The 26225-nt window shown below is 43.9% G+C and overlaps 1 protein-coding gene across 1 annotated transcript; it reads right to left on the bottom strand.

Moving 5' to 3' along the window:
* Nucleotides 1-12482: 12482 nt before the first annotated feature.
* Nucleotides 12483-13572, bottom strand: LOC131511063 (olfactory receptor 1M1). Its single transcript, XM_058728897.1, has one exon. It carries the CDS (start codon nucleotides 13570-13572, stop codon nucleotides 12622-12624), a length of 951 nt encoding a protein of 316 aa, XP_058584880.1. The 3' UTR covers nucleotides 12483-12621.
* Nucleotides 13573-26225: the final 12653 nt, after the last annotated feature.

The following is a 26225-nucleotide window of genomic DNA, read 5'->3' as shown; positions in this document are numbered from 1 at the left end:
AACTGACTGAGCCACCCAGGCGCCCCTCCCTTCTGATTTTACAAGATGAAAACATTTTTGTGGGCCATTGAAGGTATCGTGGGTCCCAGGCACTGTGGGTTCCAGCCCTAAAGAATGAGTCAGCTCTCATGAGCGATCCTATTAAATCTAGCATTTTCCAAACCTGTGTAACTGAAGACCCCATTTTAAGAACAGAGAGGTTGAGTTACTTGCCAAAGTCACACAGCTGCTCTGAACACAGGCTGCCAGAGAACGTGCACTTTATCGCAGTCCTGTGTCCTCCTTTCCTGCCAGAACAGAATAGAAGGTGTAGAGGGCCTGCGTTATCTCAGGCAGCTCGATTTTTTGTAAACCTCAGCCTCCCCACCAATAAAATGGGGATACTAGCAGGCTGCCGTGAAGCTCTGTCTGAAAAGTGCAGACTAACTCGTGCTGCTAAGCCAGCCAGCGAGGGTCAGGGCTAGAATGGGCACAGGGATCAGAGAGTCTCCTGACAGCTGGGCTCTGCAGAATTCTCACCTGAAGCCTGATCAGGAAGGGCCAGTACACTGGGCAGAAGACTTGTATTTTGTTCCAAAGGCTCTGGACAGGTGCTGAGAGGACTTTTGAACAGAGCAGTAGCAGGGTGAGGTTGGGATTCTAGAAAAAGGTTTGGAAAAGGAAATCCAGTGAGGGGCTGCTGGAGTTAAGTCCGGGAAGTGTCATTTGAATCACAGTGGTGGGGACAGAGGGCAGGGAACAGAGCTAGGTGGGTGAGACAGAGAGGACCTGGCGGGGTGGGGGTGGGGGGGGGGGTAGAGGGGGTGATGGATGAGGTGGGCAGAGGGGAGGAGGAAGAGTTCAGAATGGGGGTTCTGTTGGGCCAATGGCTGGTGGTATCCCCCTCCTGGGGGAGGAGACAGTGATTCATCGAAGCAGGAGGGCTGCAGAGGGGAACTTTAGACCGGGTGATCTGGGATGGCAGCTGAGGATATGATACATACAGAGAAAGATGCAAACGCATAAAATGCCTGGGGGAGAGCATTGCTGGGAGCAGGAAGTGCAAAGGCCCTGTGGTGGGAATGTGCCTGAGGCCAGAGTGGCTGCAGAACATGGAGTGAGAGGGAGATACACACAGACATGGTGTCATGGGAGCAAGATCTAAGGGGGACGGGGCTCTGCCACATTGCTCATCTCAGCACCTAGCAATATACAATGCGGTTGCTGAGTGAATAAATACATGGAGGGATGGATGGAAATATTCAGTGAAAATGGAGTTGACATGGGGGGCGAGGGGGGTGGTCAGGGAGGACCACCCAGAGGAGGCACTTGATTCCTTTGGATTACAAATTGCCTACCAGGTTCCTTTTTTCAAATGCAGCCCCCTGAGGTTCGGGGCAACCAGTATCCCTCAACATGGGTAAGTTTTGTAGCCAAACCAGACCCAGACCCAGAGCCCAGAAGATCTGAGCAGGGATCTTGGCTCCTGGGTCCTCCAGTTCCCTCTCCCCACCTGGGGAATGCAGGAACCCTGCCCAGAAGTGGCTTTAGTAACTGAGCTGCCCCATTGTCCTTAAGCTCCTTTGTCTCCTCCCATGTGACCAGGGAAATGCCGAGCAGGGCAGGGGAGGGGGTCTGACCCTGCTCAGCTCCTCAAGATATAAATGGATCCGGGTCTGGGTCCAGCAGAACCGGGACCCCAGGGTCAGGCTAAGAGAGAACGGATTCTCCAGGTTTGGGTCTGTGTCCCCAGATGCTGATATGCTTGCCACACACACCGGCCCCCAGGTAAGCCCAGTGGTTAAGAGTGAAGGTTCTGGAGGTAATGCCAGAGTTCAAATCCTGACTTGGCTCCTTGATACCTGTGTGACCTTCGGTGAGTTACTCAACTTCTCTGAGCCTGCCCATAAGGATGAGAAAGATAGCACCTCATAGGGAAGCTATGTAAAAACAGTTAGGACTGGCCTGTACATAGCAGGCCTGTTCTGTGAGTGTGTTTCAGTAAATATAAGCAGGAGTAAGTGAGAAACCTTGAACTCTGCCCTTCCTGCCCTTATTCCTAGGAATATAATTTGATTCTCATCGCACCAAGGGAAGGCAGGGCTTAGTGCAAGCTCATTGTGCACATAAGGAAACTGATGCTCAGAGCTCATAGGCACATGGCCAGTGAATGCTGGTGCCTCAGAGGGCCAGGCCGGGTGCCCAGAGAATTTGGTGTATGACACTCACTCTGGAGAGCTGCTCTAGTGACAGCAAAGTGGGGTGCAGTGTCCAGGGCCATGCTCAGGGCTGTGGACTAGGGCAGGAAGGCCTGGGTTCCAATCCTGCTGTGTGACTTTGGGCAAGTCACTGAACCCCTCTGAGCCTCAATTTCCTATCTGCAAGGTAAAGATCATTCCTACCACAGAAGTCAAGAGTTTGATGAACTAAGGTGCCCTATTTAGCCTAGAGCAATGGATCGCAATGGTGTGAGTTTGTGTGTGTGAGTTTGTGTGTGTGTGCACATGCATGTGCAATTTTGGGTAATTTCTGGAAACATCTGGCAATGTCTGGAGGGGATACCTGGCAGTGCCTGGAGACACTTCTGGTTGTCACAACTGGAGGAGAAGGTGTTATTGGCATCTCATGGGTACGGTAGCCATACCTTGAAAAATAAAAAGAAACAGATAAAATTAATTTTAAGTCCTTGAGTTTTATTGGCAACTCATGGGTATGGTAGCCATACCTTGAAAAATAAAAAGAAGCAGATAAAATTAATTTTATCTTTAAGTCCTTGAGTTTTATTGAACTCAATGAAAAATATTACTGTTTCAACTATAATCAACATAAATTATTGAGATATTTTACATTTTTTTCACACTCAGTTCTTCAAAATCCAGTGGTATTTTATATGTATAGGACACCTCAATTCCCATGCTAAGTTTTCATCAAAATTACTTGATCTGTATTTAAGCTTCATGAAATTTACAGCTAAAAAAGCAGATGCCGATACCCAACTTGTTTCCAAATGTACTTTGAGGTTTTCCAATTACTGAATTGAGAGTCTCGGTTTTCAAATTTAAGTTAAAATTAAACAAAATTATAAGTTCAGTTCTGCAGCCTAGTAGTCGCATTTCAAGGGTGCAGAGGCCGCACGCAACTAGTCAGCAGAGCTCTGATCCACCCGGTGGAAGATTCTGGAAGCAGCAAATATGAAGACAGGTAGATCGTGGTGGGCTAGCCAGAATAATTTCCAGGGTGCGTTGTTAAAGAAACAACAAATGCTTAAAAATAAAAAAATAATAATAAAAATAGAATTAAAAGGGGGAGAGGAAACCCACATGTTTGATAAGAATCCACTGGAACAAGGGGCACCTGGGTGGCTCAGTCGGTTAAGCGTCCGACTTCGGTTCAGGTCATGATCTCATGGTCCATGGGTTCGAGCCCCACATTGGGCTCTGGGCTGACAGCTCAGAGCCTGGAGCCTGTTTCAGATTCTGTGTCTCCCTCTCTCTGACCCTCCCCCGTTCATGCTCTGTCTCTCTCTGTCTCAAAAATAAATAAATGTTAAAAAAATTAAAATAAAAAAAAAGAATCCACTGGAATAAAACAAAGTGAACATCATCCACTGACCTTTATGTATATGTCTGTGAATAGAAAACATCCAGGAAGATCCACAACAAAGTGTTGTGGCCAGCCCAGTACATGATGAAGGGAAGGCTTTCACTTCTTCCTAAACATGCCTCAGTATCGTCTGGATGTTTCTCAGCAAGCATGTACTACTTTGGTGAATTAATTCATCCTTTCAACAAATATTTATCAAACATCTGCTATGAGCTGGTGTTCTGGAGACAGCTCGTCCCAGCTCACAAGAGCGATTATCGAATTGTCAGTTTTGTGAGTGAAGATTTTAATTAATTTTGTATTATTATATTATTTTATTTTTGAGAGAAAGAAGGCGCAAGTGAGCAAGCTGCAGAGAGAGAGAGAGAGAGAGAGTCCCATGAGCGGCAGAGAGAGAAAGAGGGAGGGAGAGAGAGAAAAACCGTGCTCACCTAAAGCAGGGCTTGAACTCACAAACCGTGAGATCATGACCTGAGCCAAAGTCAGATGCTTAACCAACTGAGCCACCCAGGCGTCTTATTTTTTGATTTTTTGACAGGGGGGGTGGAGAGGCAGAATGAGAGAGAGAGGGAGAGAATCATAAGCAGCCTCCATGCCTACCACAGAGCCCAACGCTGGGCATGATCTCACCACGGTGAGATCATGACCTGAGCTGAAAGCAAGAGTCAGATGCTTCACCAATGGAGCCACACGGGTGTCCCTGTGAGTGAAGTTTTTAAATATAGGCATCATTAAAAAATATATTATATAAACTTATAATGAAATATAGTCTATTAAAAACAAAAGTAATAAATAAATACTCAAAAGTCATCACTTCCCACATTTTGCCACTGTATGTTGTTACTACATGTTGCTGCTATATGACCCTGATGTTAAGTCTATATTGGACCTTTATGGTGCGAATTCCATGCTCCTGCATAGCCGTTTCCACCCCCACATTCAGTGGTGTCACAATGGTCATGCGAAATCAGCCAGGGACAGTAATATTTAAACCACAGGAACTAGATATCAGGATCCCTCCCCAATGCCCCAAGAACTAGCTGTTAAGCCTTTACCGGCACCCCTGGCCTGGGTCCAGCTCTCCCTGCTGGTGTTACAGTAGGAAGCAAGACAGCGTTCCTGTCCTCCTGAGGCTTACTCTTTGCAGAGAGCAAAACCAACAAGCACCTATGCACCTATGTTCTTTGCAGGTTTAAAGCTAAATTAACATATTTAGAAATTTCTAAGTCACCTGTCTTGTAGACTCTATTGGCATTTTTACCAGCTTCCCAGACAAAGCCAGTGCCATTTCTGGCCTCTGCGTGCACCGTCGCCCGAAATGCCCTTTCCGTGTGCCCGCCCCTCCCCGTTTCAGCTGGCTAACCCAGCTCAGGGGACAATCTTTCCAGAAAGCCTTCTCTGTCTCCTCTCCCCCGGGACCCCCCACCGCATTCAGGCTGGGCTGAGGGACCCCTACTGCACAGGCCATGGGCACCGCTCCCAACAGGGCCCTGTTTATCCCTAGCACATTCTCCGGGACCTCATGGGTGCTCTGTAAAGGAATGAATGAGGCCTGTCTCACACACCACACTTTTCATTTGCTCAGGCCCAGACAGACATTACCAATTAGTCTTGCTGGATTTTATTCCCACAAGAGGAGAAAATTCATTAACCACATGGTGTTTGCTGGAGACTTTAGGTTCCCAAGGCTTTTGAGGAAGGGGGTCCACTCTAGAATCTTCGCCCTCATCCCCAAAGCCCACAAACCACAACCTCCTGCTGCCCTTAAGGTGTCCCCTAACTTCCTGCTTCCAGGCACCTGTTAGATTCACCACTGGTCTCCGTGGAAATCAGCCTGAGGCCAAATAAGGGAATAACCACAGATTTTCTGAATCGCCCTCCCCAAACCTGTGCATCTTTAAGGACATAAGCAGCAACATGTACTCCTAGAAAACTGACAGAGGGGGTTCATCAGTAATAATAACGATAATTGAGTACTTTTGGTCGCCATATGCTGCCCTAAACCCTCCACATGCCTTGTCGTGTTTAATCATCTAATACTCCAACGAGGCAGAAAAGATTATCACCATTTCCCCATTTTATAGAGGGAAAACCAAAGCATACAGAGGTAAGGACTTTGCCCAAGGTGACCCGGCTAGCAAGGAGCAGTTCTGGGATTTTAGTTCAGGCAGCTGAAGCCCAGAGTCTGCCCTGAACCACTGAAATGTCACAAGTTCTACGGACGTGCATTTCTCCAGGGAGGAGGCTCCTGGTTGCCGCTGTCTGATTCTCAGTAGGGTCTGGGACACTCTCCACACACCCCTCCCCACTGTCCCACTGTCCTTCCCTCCCAAAGCCTGGGGAGGGGGCTGCACACCTTACTGCTGATCAGCTAAGCAGCACCATGCACGTTGTGTCCTAGGGAACCCCACTCTGTTCTAAAGGAAAAGCTTCTTCCCTTTCCTGCACCTTTTGTCCCTGGAGGACATTCCTTAGGTTTGCCAAAACCTCTTTTTTTTTTTCTTTTTAATTAATTTATTTAAGGGGTGGGTGTCTGGGGGGCTGTCAGGTAAGCGTCCGACTTCAGCTCAGGTCATGATCTCACGGTTCGTGCGTTCAAGCCTCGCATCAGGCTCTGTGCTGACAGCTCAGAGCCTAGAGCCTGCTTTGGATTCTGTGTCTCCCTCTCTCTCTGCCCCTCCCCTGCTCATGCTCTGTCTCTCAAAAATAAATAAACGTTAAAAATTTGTTTAAAATTTATTTAAATTCAAGTTAGTTAACATACAGTGATTCATCACTTACATAGGACACCCAGGGCTCATCCCAACAAGCGCCCTCCTAATGCCCATCACCCATTTAGCCCATCCCCCCACCCACCTCCCCTCCAGCAACCCTCAGTTTGTTCTCTAACCCTCTCCTGATAGTTGAAACCTATTCATGGACTTTGAGGAAGCCTCAGCCCCTTCCCTGACCCCAAGGTAGCAAGTGAAAGCCTGTCAACAGTGAATACTGACTGTTCTTTAGGTCTGTGGGGCACTGGGGACAGAAACCAGCAGGACAGACTGTGGGATCCCTCCCTCAATGACGTCAGTCCTACCAGGGAAATCTGATCTCATTCAACTTGTTCAACAAATCCGGTGTTAATGACACCTGAGACCTGCATTCTGCTGGGGAGGGGGTTTCCATAGGGAAGGAGGCCTTTACAGCTCAGGCTTTGAAGAGGGTGGGGGCGGGGGAGTGGTGAGCTGTTTCCAACTCCCTGTGGGGAGCTCAGGTCAGGGAGGGGGCGCGGTATGAGATTCACTTGCTAAAGCACAGGTCTTCCAGCTTTCACTCCGCCCCACCCAGCTGGCTCTGACCCCAGGGTGGAACCTCCACTGACCCATTATTTAACTGTGTTAACATGGTCCAATCTCTATACGCAGTGATTCCTAGAACGGGCCAGCCTGCTGTCACCTCAGGGCCTTTGAGCTGGCTGTCCCTGTGCCCATCCAAATGGGCCCACCCTTCACCTTTGCAATGAGTAATTGAATGCCACCTTCTCAGTGAGGCCTTCCCTAACTACTTAGTTTCAACTAGAGTCCTGTGGGGGCACCTGGGTGGTTCAGTCGGTTTAGCTTCTGTCAGACTTCAGCTCAGGTCATGACCTCATGCTTTGGTTCATGAGTTTGAGTCCTGCAGCAGGTTCTGTGCTCACAACTCAGAACCTGGAGCCTGCTCCTGATTCTGTGTCTCCCTCTCTCTCTGTGTCCCTCCCCCACTCACACTCCCACTCTCTTCCCAAAATAAATAAACATTAAAAAAAGGTTTTAGGGGGGCACCTGGGTGGCTCAGTGTTTGAGCATCCGACTTTGGCTCAGGTCACAATCTCATGGTCCATGAGTTCGAGCCCCGCGTTGGGCCCTGTGCTGACAGCTCAGAGCCTGGAGCCTGCTTCGGATTCTGTGTCTCCTTCTCTCTCTGCCCCTCCCCTGCTTACTCTCTGTCTCTCTCTCTCTCTCAAAAATAAATGAACATTAAAAAAAGTTTTTTTAAAGAAAAAAATGTTTTGTAACTCTGTGAGCTGACAGATGTTAACTAGACTGATTGTAGCGATCATTTTGCAATATCTACAAATATTGTAACGTGTGGTACACCTGAAACTGATATAATGTTGTAAGTCAATTATATCTCAATAGAAAAAATAATGAAAAACCCTCCAATCCTGTCTGTGTGAAACTCGTACACGAAAGCTGGTAGCAGCATTATTCATAACGGCCAAAAAGTGGAAACAACTGATGAATGCATAAACAAAATGTGGTGTCTCTGCCCATACATCCAATATGAGGGAATATTACTTGGCCACCTAAAGGAATAAAGTATTGATCTATGCTCCGACACTGATGAGCCTTGAAAACTACGCTTGGTGACAGGAGCCAGTCACATAGACCACACACTCTACATTCCGGTATGCAAAATGTCCAGAATCAGCAAAGCTGTTGAGACAAAAAATAGATTAGTGGTTGTTTAGGGCTGGGGGTTAAGGAGTAGGGGTGAAATGGGGTATGAGGACTGTGATTAAGTATGATGGTTCTTTTGGGGTGATGAAAATGTTAAAAAAAATGTTTAATGTTTATATATCTTTGAGAGAGAGAGTGGGGGAGGGGCGGGGGGGGGGGGACAGAAGATGGAAAGTGAGCTGAGCTGTCAGCACAGAGCCTGACACGGAGCTGGAAATCACGAACCGCGAGATCATGACCTGAGCTGGAGTCAGACGCTTAACCGACCAAGCCACCCAGGCACCCCCCACCCACCTTTTTAAAAAAAATTTTTTTTAATGTTTTAAAATTGATTGTGAACCTTGAAAACCACTGAATTACATACTTTGTTTTTTTCATTTTCACCATTGAAATGGGTAAATGTATGATATATGAATTATATCTCAACAAAGCTGTTAAAAATAAAACTATAATATACCCCTCCACCTTTACCCATACTCTGTTCTTCAAATAAATGTGATCTCCCATCTTCCTTGATGTGCTTATTAATTCTATTTATGGACTCTGATACTAGAATGCTAGCTCCTGAAGGGCAGAGATTGGCAGGCCACCAATTAATCCATTGTATCCCCAGGCCTGAGACTTGCTAGGGACATCATAGGCACCCAAGGGATATCTGCGAAGGGAATGTTGAGCGTCCTAAACTTCCAATTGTTCTGTCAATATTGTCTCTCTGCCTACCCCTTGGCCTTCTTCTCTAATCCCGCCTTGATCCTGCCCTTCAGGTGAAGTAGACCTACATCCCATCTGTCCCAAGTCTGCCTTTGAACTTGGGACTCCATACACACATGCTGTTTTTCTTGTTTTATTTTTAATCACAGTTGCAGTACCTTTCTCTCTCTCTCCCCCCACCACCTCTGTCTTTCTCTCCCTGCCTCAGAAAGAACAAAGGCCTGTGGACCTTCCCCCTCCCTTTTGGGCCCCAGACAGCCTCATTCCTGGGTGGGGTGGGAAAAGAGAGCAAAGATTCAGTGAGTCCTGGGGGTGGGATGGATGGGGAATTTGAAACAACTAAGGCCACTCTCCTAATGCACCCTGACTTGGGATGCCTTCAGGAAGCCGCGGGTTTGTGGCTTCCCTGTGGTGACGGGGCTGAGGTGGGGTCAGGAACCAGGATTAGCAGGAGGTCTGTGCCTGGTACAGAGAGGCTCCCTGTAAAATTCAGTTCTTGCCCAGGTGGGAGGATGAGGCATCCCAGCTGGGTGTCTCTGCTGCCCCCGTGTGTCTTACATTGGAACTGCATGATTTCAGTGTCCAGACGGGGGCAACACCCACCTTTGAGAAGTTTATCAACATCCCATGAACTGGACTGTGGCCAGATCGCCTGGAAAGGCAGCAGCTGGGAGGACGTTGGTGTGTCAGGCAGCCTCTAAGATGGCTAGGGTCCCAAAGACTCCTGCCCCGTGGCATTCCCGCCTGTGTAATACCCTCTCCTCAAATGTGGGCTGGACGCACAACTTACTTCCAACACATGCAATACAGCAAAAATGATAAGAAGTCATTCTGCATTAGGTTATGGAGACTGTGACTTCCACCTTGTTCATATTGTACTCCTTCTTACTCATCCTCCCTCATCCTTGCTCCCTCCACCCCTCCCTCTCTCCTTCCCTATTGCTTCTCCCTGCTGCTCCCTCCCTCTTTCTTCCACTCTTTCTCTGTCTCTCCCTCCTTCCCTCTCCCCTTCCCTCGGTTTCTCTCTCCTTCTCTGTCTCTCTGCCTGTCTCTCTCTACCTCTCAGTCTCTTTCTGTCTCCCTTTCAGTCTCTCCCTCTCTGTTTCTCTCTCTCTCTCACTCCACTATGGAGAGATCCAAATGTCCAGGAACTGCTGTCTTTGATCAGTGAGGAATGGAGATCTGCTCAGAGTGACGGTGGAACAAGATCCCCTGATCCAGTCAAGACAGGACAGGACCACAGTCCCCACTGACATTGTGGCTACTGCCCTATCAGAGACCCTGAGCCAAGTCACTGAGCTAAGCCACTCCCAATTTCCTGACCCACAGAAATCACAGGATAATAACTGTTGGTTGTTTGAAGCCAAGTTATATGATGCTTGTAGGATTTTGTTCCTGAAAATCTAATTTCTTTAGACAAATCTAGATACATTTTTAAAACATAAACATCTCCTTAAAACTAAATACCAACTTGTTCCTGACTTTGTGTGTCCAGTTCCCCTCTTCTGACACACTATTCCCACCTTCTTTATAGGAATACATTCTTCTTGGCCTGATTCAGGTCTAAGCTCAGAAGTCATCTTCACAGAGACAGAATGCCCTCAGAAATGCCCATATTAAAATACCCCCCTCATCTGTCTCTGTCACATACCCTCCATTATACCTCTGAAGTCCTTCTCAGCATTGGTAATTATCTGGCACATTGATTATTTCTTTGTTTATTGTTTTCTCTGCTGAAATGGGAATGGTTGCTTTGTTTTCTAGTGTTTAATTTTATTTAAAAAATCATTTTGGTAAAATTAACTTTTTTTCTGGTGCACGGTTCTTGGAATTTCATCCCATGTATAGATTTGTGGGGCCTGGGGAAATAGAACACTATTTAAAGTTTTTCATACCTTCAAAGCCATTGCTCTGATATCAGGATACAGAACAGTTCCACTCCTTAAAAATCTCCTTTGTACTAAACCTTGCAGTCATAGGAAATGGCTTTTTTTTTTTCTGTCTTGCTTACTGCTCTATTGCCAGTGCTTAGAATAACAGCTGGTACAAAGGCCACTTGGTAAATATTTGTTGAATGAATTAAACACATGTTGATGCCAGGAAATGTTGGAAGTTGATATTGTCAGGACTACCAGGATAAATCTCTCCTGGAGGTGAGGCCTTAACTTTTTAACATAAAACAAGACAGAGGTAGTTTGGCTGACAGAACCTTAAGACGTTTTTATTGGCACCAGGCATTCCCCTTTGCATCCGTTCTCCCAACCATTACTGTAACCACTTGCATGCATATGGCAGGAGGAGGGAGGGGATCTATAAGGAAAGAGAGCTGTGGTTCAGCCATCACCTAGTTTTTGGTTATTCCAGAAAATCCCTGACCAGAATGATGGGTTGCCCAATGCAAACTCCAATAGCCTTAAGTTCTGAGTTTTCTTCACCACAGTATTCCCAGAAAGCATCATCTTTCCAGCCTACAACAGGGCCAGGTCTGGTGGTCTGTTTGTTCAACAGAGACAGTCTAATGTAATTCTCTTGGAAGGAAAGTAACATAAGCAAACTAGATGTGTGATTATTCAAAGTCATTCCACTTAAGATAATGTCAGCTCTTTAGCACCACTTGAAAAATGTTGGCCCCATTCACTGCTCAGTCAGCCCAGAAATAGAGCCCAAAGTCACTGCTCGTTCCATTTTTGTTGTAATCTCCGTATAAAGACTAGAACTGCTTCACAATAGACATAAATGAGACATATTGCTTTCATAGGGGCTATAGAATGGGGAAATGAGATAGTGCAAAGGAACATGATAACGAGATACAAGGAAAACTAGAAACCTAGCTCTCACTTCTGTTGTAAGCAGTGTTACCACTCATACGCATTCCGCAGGCATATATATGGTGATGGAGATATGCCTTAGCTTCCTTCTGGCTTAGACAATCATGATTCAATTGATTGGCATTTTTCTCTCTGAAAGACTTATACCATTCCTCATCTCCTTAATGCATGGTCTGAATTTTTTCCCTTGTGACTTGTGCAACTTTTATCTAGGTCATGCCATCTTGTTTCTCCAGAAGACAGAATAGGAGTGAAGGACAGGGGGGGCATGATTCATTCACATGCTCCCTGATTTTGGTCCCTGGAAGTTAATTAACTGCCTGGTTCTCTGGAAAAAGCAAAACTCTTGAGTTGGTCCCAAAGTCCTCGATCTGGCATGACCCAAGTCATTCACCGTAACTGGTTTTTCACTTCAAAAATGTATCTTTCTCTCTCTTTGTCTTGCTCTCTGATCTTTTCACATACTGGGTTTTTTTTTTTCCTTTTTCTGATACTCTTTCTTCTCATATTTTCCTGAAAAACATCATCTTATCCTTTGAGGTGCAGAATCATCTCTCCTAGGAAACCTTCCCTGATTCCCCCTTCCAGACTCTGTTGGGTGTTCCTACTCTGTCCTATCCTTGCCCTCATGTGCGTATTTCATTCTATTATAGTTAGTGCCCAGTATCTTCTCCCACATGCAACTATAAACTCCACCACTCCATGGCCAGCACCTACATCAAGTCCAGAATACATACTTAAATATCTGTGGAGAGCTAACTTGATTTTGAATCAGGACAAATCCAATCTGGTAGGGCTAGACTGATCTTCCTGGGAAGGCAACATCAGACATATCCAAAAGGACTCTTACTGGTCCCAGTAATTGAGAACATAGTAATAGGGCCATCTTGAGATTTCTTTTTAAAGTTCTGCAATTCAAAATCCAAAGTGGCTGTTCTCCCAAACTGTGCAATTCCATACTTGTGTCCAAGACCCTAGATGTTGAGATCCTACTTCCTGGAAGTTCCCAGGTGTCCTTGTGGTCAGGAAGATGAAATGATCTTTCTGTTGACAAGCTTCCTCAGGGCCCCCTTCAGATCTCTGTTCCTCAAGCTATAGATAAAGGGGTTCAGCATGGGGGTGACTGTAGTGTACATCACAGCAGAGGCTTTCTCCTTCACAGCTGTGCGGACAGAGGAGGGACACAGATAGACCCCGATGGTGGTCCCATAAAGGAGAGCAACCACAGAGAGGTGGGAGCTGCAGGTGGAAAAGGCTTTCTTCCTGCCCCCTGCAGAAGGGACTTTCATGATGGCCACAATGATGCGAGCGTAGGAGGCCAGGATGCAGATAAAAGGTGTGGCTATCACCAGCCCAGCCACAATGAGCACAAAGATCTTGTTCACAGACGTGTCAGTGCAAGAAAGCCTGAGAAGGGGAGTGAGGTCACAGAAGTAGTGAGGTAGCTCATTGTTCCCACAGAAAACCAGACGAGCCATCAGGAGAATATGAGTGAGGGATATAAAGTAGGAAAACACCCATGGGCCACCTGCCAGCAGGCCACAGAGGCGTGGGCTCATGATGGCGGTATAGTGTAAGGGGTGACATATAGCCACAAACCTGTCATAAGCCATCACGGCAATCAGGACAGTGTCCATGATGCCAAAGAAATGGAAAAAGTACATCTGGGTCAGGCAGCAGGCATAGGAGATTGACTTGCTCCTGATTTGGATGTTCACCAGCATCTTGGGGACTGTGTTGGTGGCCAGGCAGAAATCAACCAAAGATAGGTTAGCTAAGAAGAAGTACATGGGGGTGTGGAGGTGGGAGTCTGAGCTGATGGCCAGGATGATGAGCAGGTTCCCCAGTACTGTGACCACATACATGCAGAGGAACAGAGCGAAGAGGAGGGTCTCCTGCTCTGGAGTTTCTGAAAGCCCCAGGAGGATGAATTCTAATGCACTGGTTCGGTTCCTTGGTTCCATGGGTATCATTTCTCTGGAGGTGTGGAAAGGGGAAGTTACATGCATACTACAGAAATGATTCTGGAAGATCACGTGAGATTACAACCAATTTCCCATCCAGACTACGTATAACATGTTACATCTTGAACCGTTGATGAAGAGTTTACGGCAACTCATATGTCAAGGTTTGGTAGTAGGACCCTCCCATGGATAGTCCCATTTCAGAGAAAGATTAGGGATTTACTTCAGGATAAAACAAATTGAATTAAAAATAAGCAATATCCAGGAAGCAATGAACAGCCAAGCAATTTGTTTATATGCAGAAAAAATAAAATGTTGAATTTTAAGATAATAATGGGATGCCTGGGTGGCTCAGTCAGTTAAACGTCCAACCTCAGCTCAGGTCATGATCTCGTGGTTTATGGGTTCGAGCCCCATGTCAGGCTCTGTGCTGACAGCTCAGAACCTGGAGCCTGTTTCAGATACTGTGTGTGTGTGTGTGTGTGTGTGTGTGTGTGTGTCTCTGCCCCTCTCCTGCTTGTGCTCTGTCTCTCTCTCTCAAAAATAAATAAATAAACTTAAAAATATTTAAAATCATAATAAGAGGAAGGAGGAGGAGGAAGAGAAGAAAAAAGGAAGAAGAAAATGTATGAAAAAGATGGAATAAGATATTAGGTAACGATTATATATACTCAAGAGGAGGAATTAAAATAACAGTTGAAAGGTTCTTGTAGGGGCGCCTGGGTGGCGCAGTCGGTTAAGCGTCCGACTTCAGCCAGGTCACGATCTCATGGTCTGTGAGTTCGAGCCCCGCGTCAGGCTCTGGGCTGATGGCTCAGAGCCTGGAGCCTGCTTCCGATTCTGTGTCTCCCTCTCCCTCTGCCCCTCCCCCGTTCATGCTCTGTCTCTCTCTGTCCCAAAAATAAATAAAAAACGTTGAAAAAAAAAAAAAGAAAGGTTCTTGTATTGAGTTGCAGGAAAAGAGAAATATTGAGTATTTTGGACTTTCTACATGATTTAAGTTTAGGTGTAACCAATAAAATAATGGATACAGAATTTATAATTTGTAAGTTATAGTAGGGACACAACAGAATTGAAGAGATTTTGATCAAACTACTTTAAGTCAGGAAAGGAAATATAAAGAAGTAAAAAAAAATCACAAAATATATAAGTAATTACAAGTGTTAAATGGCTCTGTGTGTGTGTGTGTGTGTGTGTGTGTGCATAAAAACTGAGTGCTTTTTAAAAAAAAATTCAAGTCAGTTAACATACAGTATAGTGTTGGTTTCAGGAGTAGAACCTAGTGATTCATCACTTATGTATAACAGCCAGTGCTCATCCCAACAAGTACCCTCCTTAATGCCCATCACCCACTTAGCCCACCCCCCTCAAACTCCCCTTCAGCAACCCTCAGTTCATTCTCTATATTCAAGAAGCTCCTATGGTTTGCCTCCCTCTGTTTTTATCTTTGTTTATTTTTCATTCCCTTCCCCTATGTTCATCTGTTTTTTTTAAACTCACATACATCATATGATATTTGTCTTTCTCTGACTGACTTATTTCACTTAGCATAATACATTCAAGTTCCAGCCACATTGTTGCAAATGGCAAGATTTCATTCTTTTTGATCACCGAGTAATATTCCATTGTATATGTATGCCACTGTGTATATATATCTTCTTTATCCATTCATCAGTCAATGCACAAATGTTTAAATGGCTTTAACTAATCTTTAAAAACAGAAAATCTAAAATTGGACAAAGGAACAAAATTCTATTATCTCATGTGTACAAGAGATATACCTAAACTGTAATGACACAGAAAGGTTGGCTATAAAGGAATAATACAAGTATATGAAAAAATACTAACCCAAATAAAGATGAGTAGTTTACTGATAAGATGTACTTAAGGCAAAGACATTAAAAGGGATAAAGAAAGTCATTATATAATAATAAAAGGAACAATTCACCAGAAAAGAAAAAAAAAACCCAAATAACTCCTAATATACACTTAATAGCATAGACTTACAATATATAAAGAAAAAAGCTAACAGAAATGTAAGGAAAAAATGATAAATCATATCATATTAAGATATTTTTTCATATCTTTTTTAGTAATTGATAGACTAGGGGGGTAAAATTTTGGTAAGGGTATAGAAAATTTGAACAATGCAATTAACCAGATTGATTTGAGCACTACATTAAATTATTAGAGAATCCACATTTTCAAGGACATATATCTGTAAAAACTAGGCCATAAAGCAAATCTTAATAGCAGAGAATACATATCAAACAGAGCCTGTTCAATTATCATAATGTAATAAAGTTAGAAATCACTAATAAAAGATAATAAACTTCTTCCTACATGTTTGGAAATATTAAAAGCACATTTTAAAATAATGTATGCATCAAAGAAGACATCACCATTGAAACCAGTAATATTTATAGTTTTTTTTTAAAACCTAACTATCGGGGCGCCTGGGTGGCTCAGTCGGGTTAAGCGTCCGACTTCAGCTCTGGTCACGATCTCACGGTCCGTGAGTTCGAGCCCTGCGTCAGGCTCTGGGCTGATGGCTCAGAGCCTGGAGCCTGCTTCCGATTCTGTGTCTCCCTCTCTCTCTGCCCCTCCCCCGTTCATGCTCTGTCTCTCTCTGTCTCAAAAATAAATAAACATTAAAAAAAAATTAAAAAAAAACCTAACTATCTACATCCATATAAATATAGATACACACAATGGAATATTACACAGCCTTTTAAAAGGATGAGATCTTGCCATTTGCAACAATATGGGCGGACCTAGGGTGTATCATGCTAAGTGAAATAAGTCAAACAAAGACAAATGCCATATGATTTCACTCATGTGTGAAATCTTAAAAAAGACAAATGAACAGGGGCGCCTGGGTGGTTCAGTCAGTTGAGTGTCCGACTTTGGCTCAGGTCATGATCTCACAGTTCGTGGGTTCAAACCCCACGTCGGGCTCTGTGCTGACAGCTCAGACCCTTGGAGCCTGCTTTGGATTCTGTGTCTCCTTCTAGCTCTCTCTGCCCCTCTCACACTCTGTCTGTCTCTCTCTCTCAAAAATAAATAAATGTAATTTTTAAAAATTAAAAAAAAGACAAATGAACAAACAAAAAGCAAAATCAGAACTCTAAACACAGAGAACAACTGATGGTTGCCAGAGGGAAGTGTGGGGGGAATCAGCAAAATGGGTGAATGGGAGTGGGAGATACTAGCTTCCAGTTATGGGATGAATTAAATCACAGGAATAAAAGGCACAGCATAGGGAATACAGTCAATGATGTAACAGCATCGTATGGTGACAGATGGTGGCTACACCTGTGGTGAGAATAACATAATGTCTAGAGAAGTTGAATCCCTATGTTGTGTACCTGACACTAACATAACACTGTGTATCAACTATACTAAAAAAACCTACCTCATCAAAGGAGATGCAGCTAAACCAGTACGTAGAAGTAAATTCATGTTCTTAAAAACACAATGTAGAAAAGAAAGCTTGAAACTTTAAAACTATTGAAAGTCATAAGAGAAGACTTACACACCTGGACAGATTACATGATCATATGTGCTCAGTTCATAATCCTGTATCCCTTTAATGACCATTTTCTGGGTGATGTCAGAATGGTTTTCTATCCCCCACAAAGAACACCAAGTCTGACGATTACCCATCAATGAGAGTATGTGTGTACGAGTTCGGGGTCCAGCGGGGAAGTTCCAGCACACAACTGGAGCAAAATCAACCTGAGGTTTGGCACTTTGAAGGGGGTAAGAAAGAAAGCTTCACTTCAGCAATATCACACATCCCTCAAGGCAGCACAGCTCAGTGCCAAGGAAATACCCTCAGCCCTTGATTTTTCCCATGGGGGAAAGTGAGAGTGTGTGAGTGAATGTCTGAGCACCCCCAGCTGTACAGGATGCTGACAAAGAGACCCACCTTTTTCTCACCCCATACTGAACACTGAGGTGAGCTTCATGACTGAGGGAAGGGAGAGGCTGGGAGCAGAGCAGGGAGGGCTTGGAATGCATTGAAGGGACACAGATCCTGCTAATGATTCCACAGATTCCATCAGGAAGCCAGCCCACACACCGCTGGGAATGCCTCTCACCTGTTGACCCTCCCAAGTCTCCAGCAGGTACTCCCAGTGCTATGTGTGCCTCACCCAGGAACACCAACCAAGCCATGGCTGGCTCCCTGTGCATGTATGCCTCCAAGGGCAGCAAGTGTGGGCACTTGCAGAGGGCTAGTGGGCAAGTGTAGAAAACCAGTCCAACTCTGAGGAACTGAGAGAAAGCACACAAACTTGGGCATTTCAGGGCACCGCTCTAAGGAAAATAAAATGAAGGCTGTCAGCCCCTGGCCTGGCTTTTCAGAATCAAGAGAAGGCAAACAATCTTAGGAATGTCCCCTCCACCCACTGTAGGAAACAAGAAGTGTGAAGCAGGTGTATTTATTGAAAAGGTCTAAGAATCCATTGAAGAGCCTAAGAATCCCTGGGAGGGTTAAAAGAGAGATTTTTCTCCCAAAGCCAGTCTTTAAAGATTGGAGGAGATAACTGCTTCTTCAGATGTGAAAAGCATCAATGCATGATTTCAGGGAACATTAAAAATCAACAAAACATGACACAACCAAAGGTACACAATAATTTTCTAGTAAGTGACACCAAAGAAATGTAGATCTATGATCTGCCTGATAAAGAATTAAAAATAGATGTCTTAAGGAAGCTCAATGAGCTATAGAAAGATAATTCAATAAAATCAGGGAAAAAAATCATGCATATGATCTTATATATAGAAATTCCTAAAAAACCACACACACACACACACACACACACACACACACACACACACACGCATGCACACAAACACACACACACTGTTGGAACTAATAAATGAGTCAGTAAAGTTGCAGGATATGAAATAAATACACAAAAATTAGTTGCATTTCTATACACTAACAATGAACTATCTGAAAAAGAAATAATTAAAACAATCCCATTTACAATAGCATCCAAAACAAGTAAAACACTTAGGAATAAATTTAACCAAAAAGGTGGAAGATCTATATATCAAAAACTATAAAGCACTGATGAAGGAAATTGGAGAAGACACAAATACATGGAAAGATATCCTGTGTTCACCAATTGTAATAATTAATATTGTGAAATTGTTCATTCTACTCAAAGTGAGCTACAGATTCAATACAATCACTATCAAAATTCCAGTGGCATTTTTCACAGAAATAAAGGACACAATCCTAAAGTTTGTATGCAACCACAAAAGACCCCCCGCCTGCAAAAAAAAAAACAACAACAAAGCAATCCTGAGAAAGAACAAAGCTGGAGGCATCACATTTCCTGACTTCAACTGTATTACAAAGCTCTAGTAATCGAAACAGTATGGTACCAGCATAAAAACAGACATAGAGATCAGTGGAATAGAATAAAGAGTCAGAAATTAATCTATACACAGAGGGTGAACTGATTTTTTACAAGGGTGCCCAGAACACACAATGGAGAAAGGATGGTCTCTTCAATAAATGGTGTTGTGGGAACTGAATATTCACATGCAAAAGAATGAACGCAGACTCCTATCTTACACCACTCACAAAAAATAACTCAAAATGCACTAAAGACATAAATATAAGATCTGAACCCATAAAACTCCTAGAAGAGAACCATGGGGAAAAGCTCCTTGATATTGGTTTTAGCAATTTTTTTTAAAAAATAAATGACACCAAAAGCATAGGAAACAAAAGCAAAAATCAACAGGCAAGACTACAGCAAAAGGAAACAATCAACCAAAGGAAAAGCCAACCTATGGAATGGGGGATAATATCTGCAAACCATATATTTGATGGAGGATATATCCAAAATATGTAAGGAACTTACACCACTCAATAGCAAAAATACAAATAACCTGATTAAAATGGGCGAAGAAACTGAATAGACATTTCCCTAAAGAAGAGATACAAATGTCCAACAGGTACATGAAAAGGTGTTCAATATCAGGGAAACACAAATAAAAATCACAATGAGATATCACCTCACACCTTTTAGATGGCTTTTACCAAAAAGACAATATATAATAACTGTTGGTGATGATATGGAGTAAAGGGAATCCTTGTACACTTTTTGTAGAAGGGTACATTGGTGTGGCCACTTTGGAAAAGAGTGTGGAGGTTCCTCAAAACATTAAGATAGAGGGGCACCTGGGTGGCTTAGTTGGTTGACTTTGGCTCAGATTATGATCTCATGGTTCATGAGTTTGAGCCCCGCTTTGGGCTTGCTGCTGTCAGTGCAGAGCCTGCTTTGATCCTCTGTCCCCCTTTGTCTTTCTCCTCCCCCACTTGCACTCTGTCTCTCAAAAATAAATAAAACATCAAAAAAATTAAGACAGAACTATCATATGATCCAGCAATCCTTCTTCTGGGTATGTATCTGAAGGAAACCAAATCAGTATCTCAAATGGATATCTGCTCTCCCAGGTTCATCGTAGCATTATTCACAATAGCCAAGATGTGGAAACAACCTAAGTGTCCATCAATGGGGACCGAATAGAGAAGCTGTAGGATATATATAAAATTCAGCCACAAGAACAAAGGAAATCTTGTCATTTGTGACAACATGGATGAACCCAGAGGACTTTATGCTAGGTGGAAATATTCCGGCCAGAGAAAGACAAATATTGTATGATCTCACTTATATGGGGAATTTTTTAAAAAGTCAAACTCATAGAAACAGCCAGTAGAGTGGTGGTTAGTTCCCAGGGGCTTGGGGAACTGGGGAGCTACTGGTCAAATGGTATAAGCTTACAGGCAGAAGATGAGTAAGATTTGGGTATCTAATGTGCACCAATACCATATTATATACTTGAAATTTGCTGAGGGCGTAGATCTTAAGTGTTCTCACTTTGGCTCTCTTTTCCTTAACAGTTTTGGTCCCATGATCCTCTGGAGATTCTGCTAAACTATAGGCCTTCCCCCACCCCCCACCCCCGAAAATATATACCTTGACATTACTTCGCATACTATTTCAGGGTTTTCATAAAACGTCCTCAGCTCCAAGTTAGGATCCAAGTTTTCAAAACTTTCTTTGTAGAGGGTCTGCTAGTTTTCAGAGGTGATTCTCAGACTTACAACTCCAGGCTTCCAACACCCAGACCTGAGTTGCTGCCTGCCAACTCATCTGGAAAATTTGCATGAATGTAGAGTGGAATGATGGGAAGCATGCAGATAATTGGATCCAGATGGACTAGAATTAAAACCCTGGCTTCTGGGGCGCCTGGGTGGCGCAGTCGGTTAAGCGTCTGACTTCAGCCAGGTCACGATCTCGCGGTCCGTGACTTCGAGCCCCGCGTCAGGCTCTGGGCTGATGGCTCGGAGCCTGGAGCCTGTTTCCGATTCTGTGTCTCCCTCTCTCTCTCTGCCCCTCTCCTGTTCATGCTCTGTCTCTCTCTGTCCCAAAAATAAATAAAAAACGTTGAAAAAAAAAATTTAAAAAAAAAAAAAAAAAAAAAAAAAAAAAACCCTGGCTTCTAAACCAAGTGACTAGTAACTTCTCTAAACTTCTTTTTCTGTATCTTTATACACTTGGGAGAAATTATCCACCTCTGAGTTTTCTTAGAAGCTGAAGCGAGGTAGCCCATGAAAAGTGACCAAAGCAGCGCTCAGCATCACGGTATGGTCTCAGTCAACATCAGGCAGCGTCACCTGATATGTAAAGGAAGGACTTTGAAAAGAGAAACACCTAGATGGTTCCTGGGCTCACCACCTGGTAGCTAAGTGACCTTAGTGAATTGCCTAACCACTAAAACCTCACTGTCTCTGTCAAAAGGGAATGATGGTAATGGTCGAGGATTAAATGAGACATGCACATAAAATTATCTACAGTGTCTGACACAGAATAGAATGGTTATAATAAGCAGTGATAGCCCTTTCTTTTCCATCCTGCATGGCAAGTTCATTAGATAAAAAAAAATAAAGTCTATTTTCTGCTAGAGCCTCTCTTTCTGTGAATGAAATCACCGTCCTTCTAGACAACTGTGACCGAAACTGACTCTTCCTCCCTCATTGCTTCCACTGCCAAAGCCAATTCATCAATGAGCCACCACATCTTCCAGAAATTGAACGTTCCATTCTTCTAGTCGTTTTCCATCTACCTCCTCCTCCTGCCATTACTTGAGAGTAAATCAAGGCTTCCATTAGTTCTGGGTTGCCTTAATCCAAGTTCTGGTTCTTAGTTAGTCCTTATGCATCCATTCTCCGTCTTCCAAACCGTCCTGAAGTCACTGCCAGATAAATTCTCATGAAGTATACCTCTGACCATATCACTTTTATTCACTTTCCCATTCATTCACTCATTTATTCTACCAATTCCATCAACAATTATTGATTGGGCTGAGTGGTGGGACAAAGATGTGAAAAGACACAGACCTTGCCCTCCTAAGACATGAGAGCAGAGACTGTATGTCTGTTCATTTTTGCACCCAGCATCTTATCCGAGATATAGGAGGCATAAACAAAATTGCTCAATATGTGCATGATTAAATAATAATTTTCTTTTATTTTGAGTGCCTCCAATAATGCCAGACCCTGCCCTTAAGTTCTTTGCCAATTTGCTACTCACAACAACCCACTGAGGCGGGTTCTGTTTCACATATAAGGAAATGGAGACACAAGGAGATTAAGAAAATCAAATGGTGTCTCAAAGACAACAGGTCGCAGAGCTAAACCAAGCAGTCTGAATCTAGAGCCTATACTCTTGATCTCTGTATTTCAAGAATCTGAAGTGAATGGATAAATTCACAGTTTAATAAAGGAAACAGACTCGAGAGGCATTTATCAAATTATGCGGAAATGGACATAATAGAAAATTGCCCTGAGAATTATAAAAGTACTCAGGAAATGCAGCTGAATCAGGCAGTGATCCCTGGAAATTCTGCCATCTACACAAAAGACTTTACGAAACACTGTTGTCCACTAAACAAAATCCAAATGTTTACCTTCACATGAAAGAAATCTGATTCTCTGGCAAACCTGTATGTCTTGCTGTATTTACTACTGCCCTCCTAAAATTATGTTTTATACCAGATTGGAGGGGGGAGGGTAACCAATATGCAAATCCCCCTCACCACCCCTCCTTCCCCGTCATTTCCTGTCTCCATGTTTCCTCAGATTTCATATTACCTAATGAATCCCTAGTATGTGCCAAGCACTATAGTAGACATACTACATATATGACATGTTGTCCTAACAACAAACTGTGAGGAAGGGATTATGCTCCCCTTTTTACAAATGAGATGATTGAGGCCCAGCATGGAGAATTCTGTGAGGCTCCCACAGTTATTAAATGAGCTTGGTTCCAGTGCGTGTCCACCTGAGTCCAAAACTCACAGCCCTTCTACTGAGCCACGCTGCCCTTCTGCATTCTTTCTTTCTGGCTTTCCCTGGCCCCTGTACCATCCTCCACCAAATTCTCACTCACTTATTCTGCCACTTGCTGTTTTTCCACAACTCTTGGGAAAAGTTTAAGTCTCTGGAACTGGAAGTCTCACATGCTCCCTAATCATCTTAATGAAGTTCCACTCAAGGAAGCACACAGCTCGTATCCCACATGGAACCCCAGAGCTTGGTGTCCAGGGTTTCTCAGTTGGGCAAGATTAGGGATTTCCAATGACTTCAGAAGCTCAGTGATGGAAATAACTCAAACTCCAACAGAGCCTGGTGGAAACACTTTCTTCTTTGAGATACTCAAGTGGGCTTGGGAAAGCAGGTCCACATACTAAGATTATGCTTCATTCTTGTTGCAGGAGAAGTGAGACTCCTTATACTTAAAGTCTCCAGTTCAAAGAATTGTCTGCCTAAAGAAACAGTTATCATTGAGCTATTGAATTTGAAAACCTCAAGAGTTTCAATGACTATTTTTTTTAATTAACCCAAACAACATGAATTAAAGTTTCAATTTAGTTTTCTTTTTTTTTTAATTTTTTTAACGTTTTTTTATTTTTGAGACAGAGAGAGACAAAGCATGAATGGGGGAGGGTCAGAGAGAGGGAGACACAGAATCTGAAACAGGGTCCAGGCTCTGAGCTGTCAGCACAGAGCCCGACGCGGGGCTCGAACTCACGGACTGCGAGATCATGACCTGAGCTGAAGTCAGTCGCTTAACCGACTGAGCCACCCAGGCGCCCCACTGAGTAATTTTTTTTAAATAAAATTTATAGATTCATTTAAAAAAGATAATGCTACAAATCATGGGCTTTGGAAAGGGCTTGCTTAGCATCACAGCCGGACTACATTGAGCAGATGCATGGGTGGTCACTGGATTCAGGCTTGTGACCTAGGTGCTATCTAGAGCCCGGTAGAATCATTCACTCTCTGAGGACACAGTGTCTGTCCTCTCTTTCTACTGTGTGCATTCTCTCCAAGGGCTCTCAAGCTCTTGCTCGCTCTTGCACGCGCGCGCGCTCTCTCTCTCTCGCTCTCTGTCACTCTCTCCTCCTACCCTCCAAGACCACTTACTGGACTATCTTTTCTCTTCTTGACATGATCACTGAGGCATGAGTCAAACTTGGCTCAGTTTCCTCCCTGGTGACAGTCAATAAAGAGCCTGGTTCTGTTGCCCAAAGAGGACCGGATCCCGGAGACAAAGAGGATGCCTCACAGAGGCACAGGTAGGTATCCACCTGGCCCAAAGAAGACAAGCTAGGGTGGGGATGAATTGTAAGAACAGAGGGAATATTTACAATTTCTGGGCCAATGAGAAGTCAATTCCCAAGGCTCCTTGTTAGACAAATTGTCCAATTTCACGTCTGTTCCCTGAATACCTCAGTTTCCTGTGGGGGCTGGGATATGGAAGTAGGACGCCTGAATTGACTATTTCAGGTCTTTAGGAGGCAACTGGGTGCAAGTTGTAGGTTTCCCAATGGCTCTTCACCCTCTCCTTGGGGATCTCTCCAAGGTCAAGGGCTTCCCCTAGAGGAGGTGACCACTCTTCTTTGAAGCCAGTGTTCCTCATCAGCTCAAGAACCAAGAAACACCTCCGCACATTCACCCAGTGATGTCACACCAAGAAACAAAGACTACCTCCAGCCCCACTTACCCCCAAGAGGGCAGCTGTCTGTAAAGACACCGTGGCTGCCTTCCAGTTCTGCTAAGGGGGCAAGTGGAATCTCACCTGATGGACACACGCCAAGAGAGAGGCTGGCTGCATGGGTCTGCAGCCAGACCCTTGCTCTGAATATTGGTCCCAGGGTGGCATCTGTGGGAGTCTCTACCTTTGCGTTTTTAGGAATTCAGTTTTAGGAGGTCACTGCCAGAAATCTCAGGTCATATGTCCACTCAATAAACACCCACTGAACCAACTGATACATTAAGTGCCAGTTTTTAAAAACCTTAAGTTATGGAAATCAGCCAACCATAGGCAAAAGTACAGAACATTATACTAGGCTGAGTCATATGAAATTGCCAACATTCTACCATTTTTGACCAAGAAGATGGGCAATTTTTCTCATGGATCAGCTTAATGTGATGAAACCATGTGTATTTGTCACTCAGTTTTAATGATTATTGATTCAGAGTCTTGTTCACCTGTATTCTACTTTGAGCTCTTAACCAGAATTATATCAGAGCAAATTCCATATATCATATGATTTCAGTATGTCTCTTTTAAAAAAACCCTTCTTTTTATTTATTTAAAAATTTTAAAATATTTTGAGAGAGAGAGAGAGAGAGAGAGCGCTCAGGGGAGTGGCAAAGAGAAAGGGAGACACAGAATCTGAAGCAGGATCCAGGCTCTGAGCTGTCAGCACAGAGCCCGATGTGGGGCTTGAACTCACAGACTGTGAGATCATGACCTGAGCTGAAATCAGAGGCTTAACCTACTGAGTCACCCAGGCACCCCCAAAAAACCTTCTTTTTAAAATCTTTTATTTTTAATCTTTCTTAATGTTTATTTATTCTTGAGAGAGAGAGAGAGAAAGAGAGAGACAGCGCGAGCATAGGAAGGCAGAGAGAGAGGGAGACACAGAATCTGAAGCAGGCTGCAGCCTCTGAGTTGTCAGCACGGATCCCGACGTGGGGCTCGAACCCACAAACCATGAGATCATGACCTGAGCTGAAGTCAGACGCCCAACCGAGCCACCCAGGTGCTCCAAAAAACCTTCTTTTTAAAAGAATGAACACAAGGGGCGCCTGGGTGGCGCAGTCGGTTAAGCGTCCGACTTCAGCCAGGTCACGATCTCGCGGTCCGTGAGTTCGAGCCCCGCGTCAGGCTCTGGGCTGACGGCTCGGAGCCTGGAGCCTGTTTCCGATTCTGTGTCTCCCTCTCTCTCTCTGCCCCTCCCCCGTTCATGCTGTGTCTCTCTCTGTCCCAAAAAACTAAATAAAAAACGTTGAAAAAAAATTAAAAAAAAAAATAAAAGAATGAACACAATACCATTATTTTACTTTAAAATATTAATAATAAATATATATCCTCAAATAGTCAAATTACCCAAATTGCCTCATAGCTTTTTATCATGTTTTTCACATGTTTAGAATGTTCACATGTTTTTCATGTTTAGAATCCCAAAATACACATATGTTCCAATTAATTGATTGCTGTCTAGGGGCACCTGATGGCTCAGTCGGTTAAGCGTTTGACTCAGGGCTCAGGTCATGATCTCAC

Source organism: Neofelis nebulosa, chromosome 4 (assembly GCF_028018385.1).
Source record: "Neofelis nebulosa isolate mNeoNeb1 chromosome 4, mNeoNeb1.pri, whole genome shotgun sequence".
In the NCBI taxonomy this organism is placed as follows: Eukaryota; Metazoa; Chordata; class Mammalia; order Carnivora; family Felidae; genus Neofelis; species Neofelis nebulosa.
The sequence above is the reverse complement of the archived record's forward strand: the minus strand, read 5'-3'. Positions and strand labels throughout refer to the sequence as shown.

What these genes read in the sequence shown, in the direction of transcription:
- LOC131511063 (XM_058728897.1), bottom strand. Translation starts at nt 13,572, where the DNA reads ATGATACCCATGGAACCAAGGAACCGAACCAGTGCATTAGAATTCATC.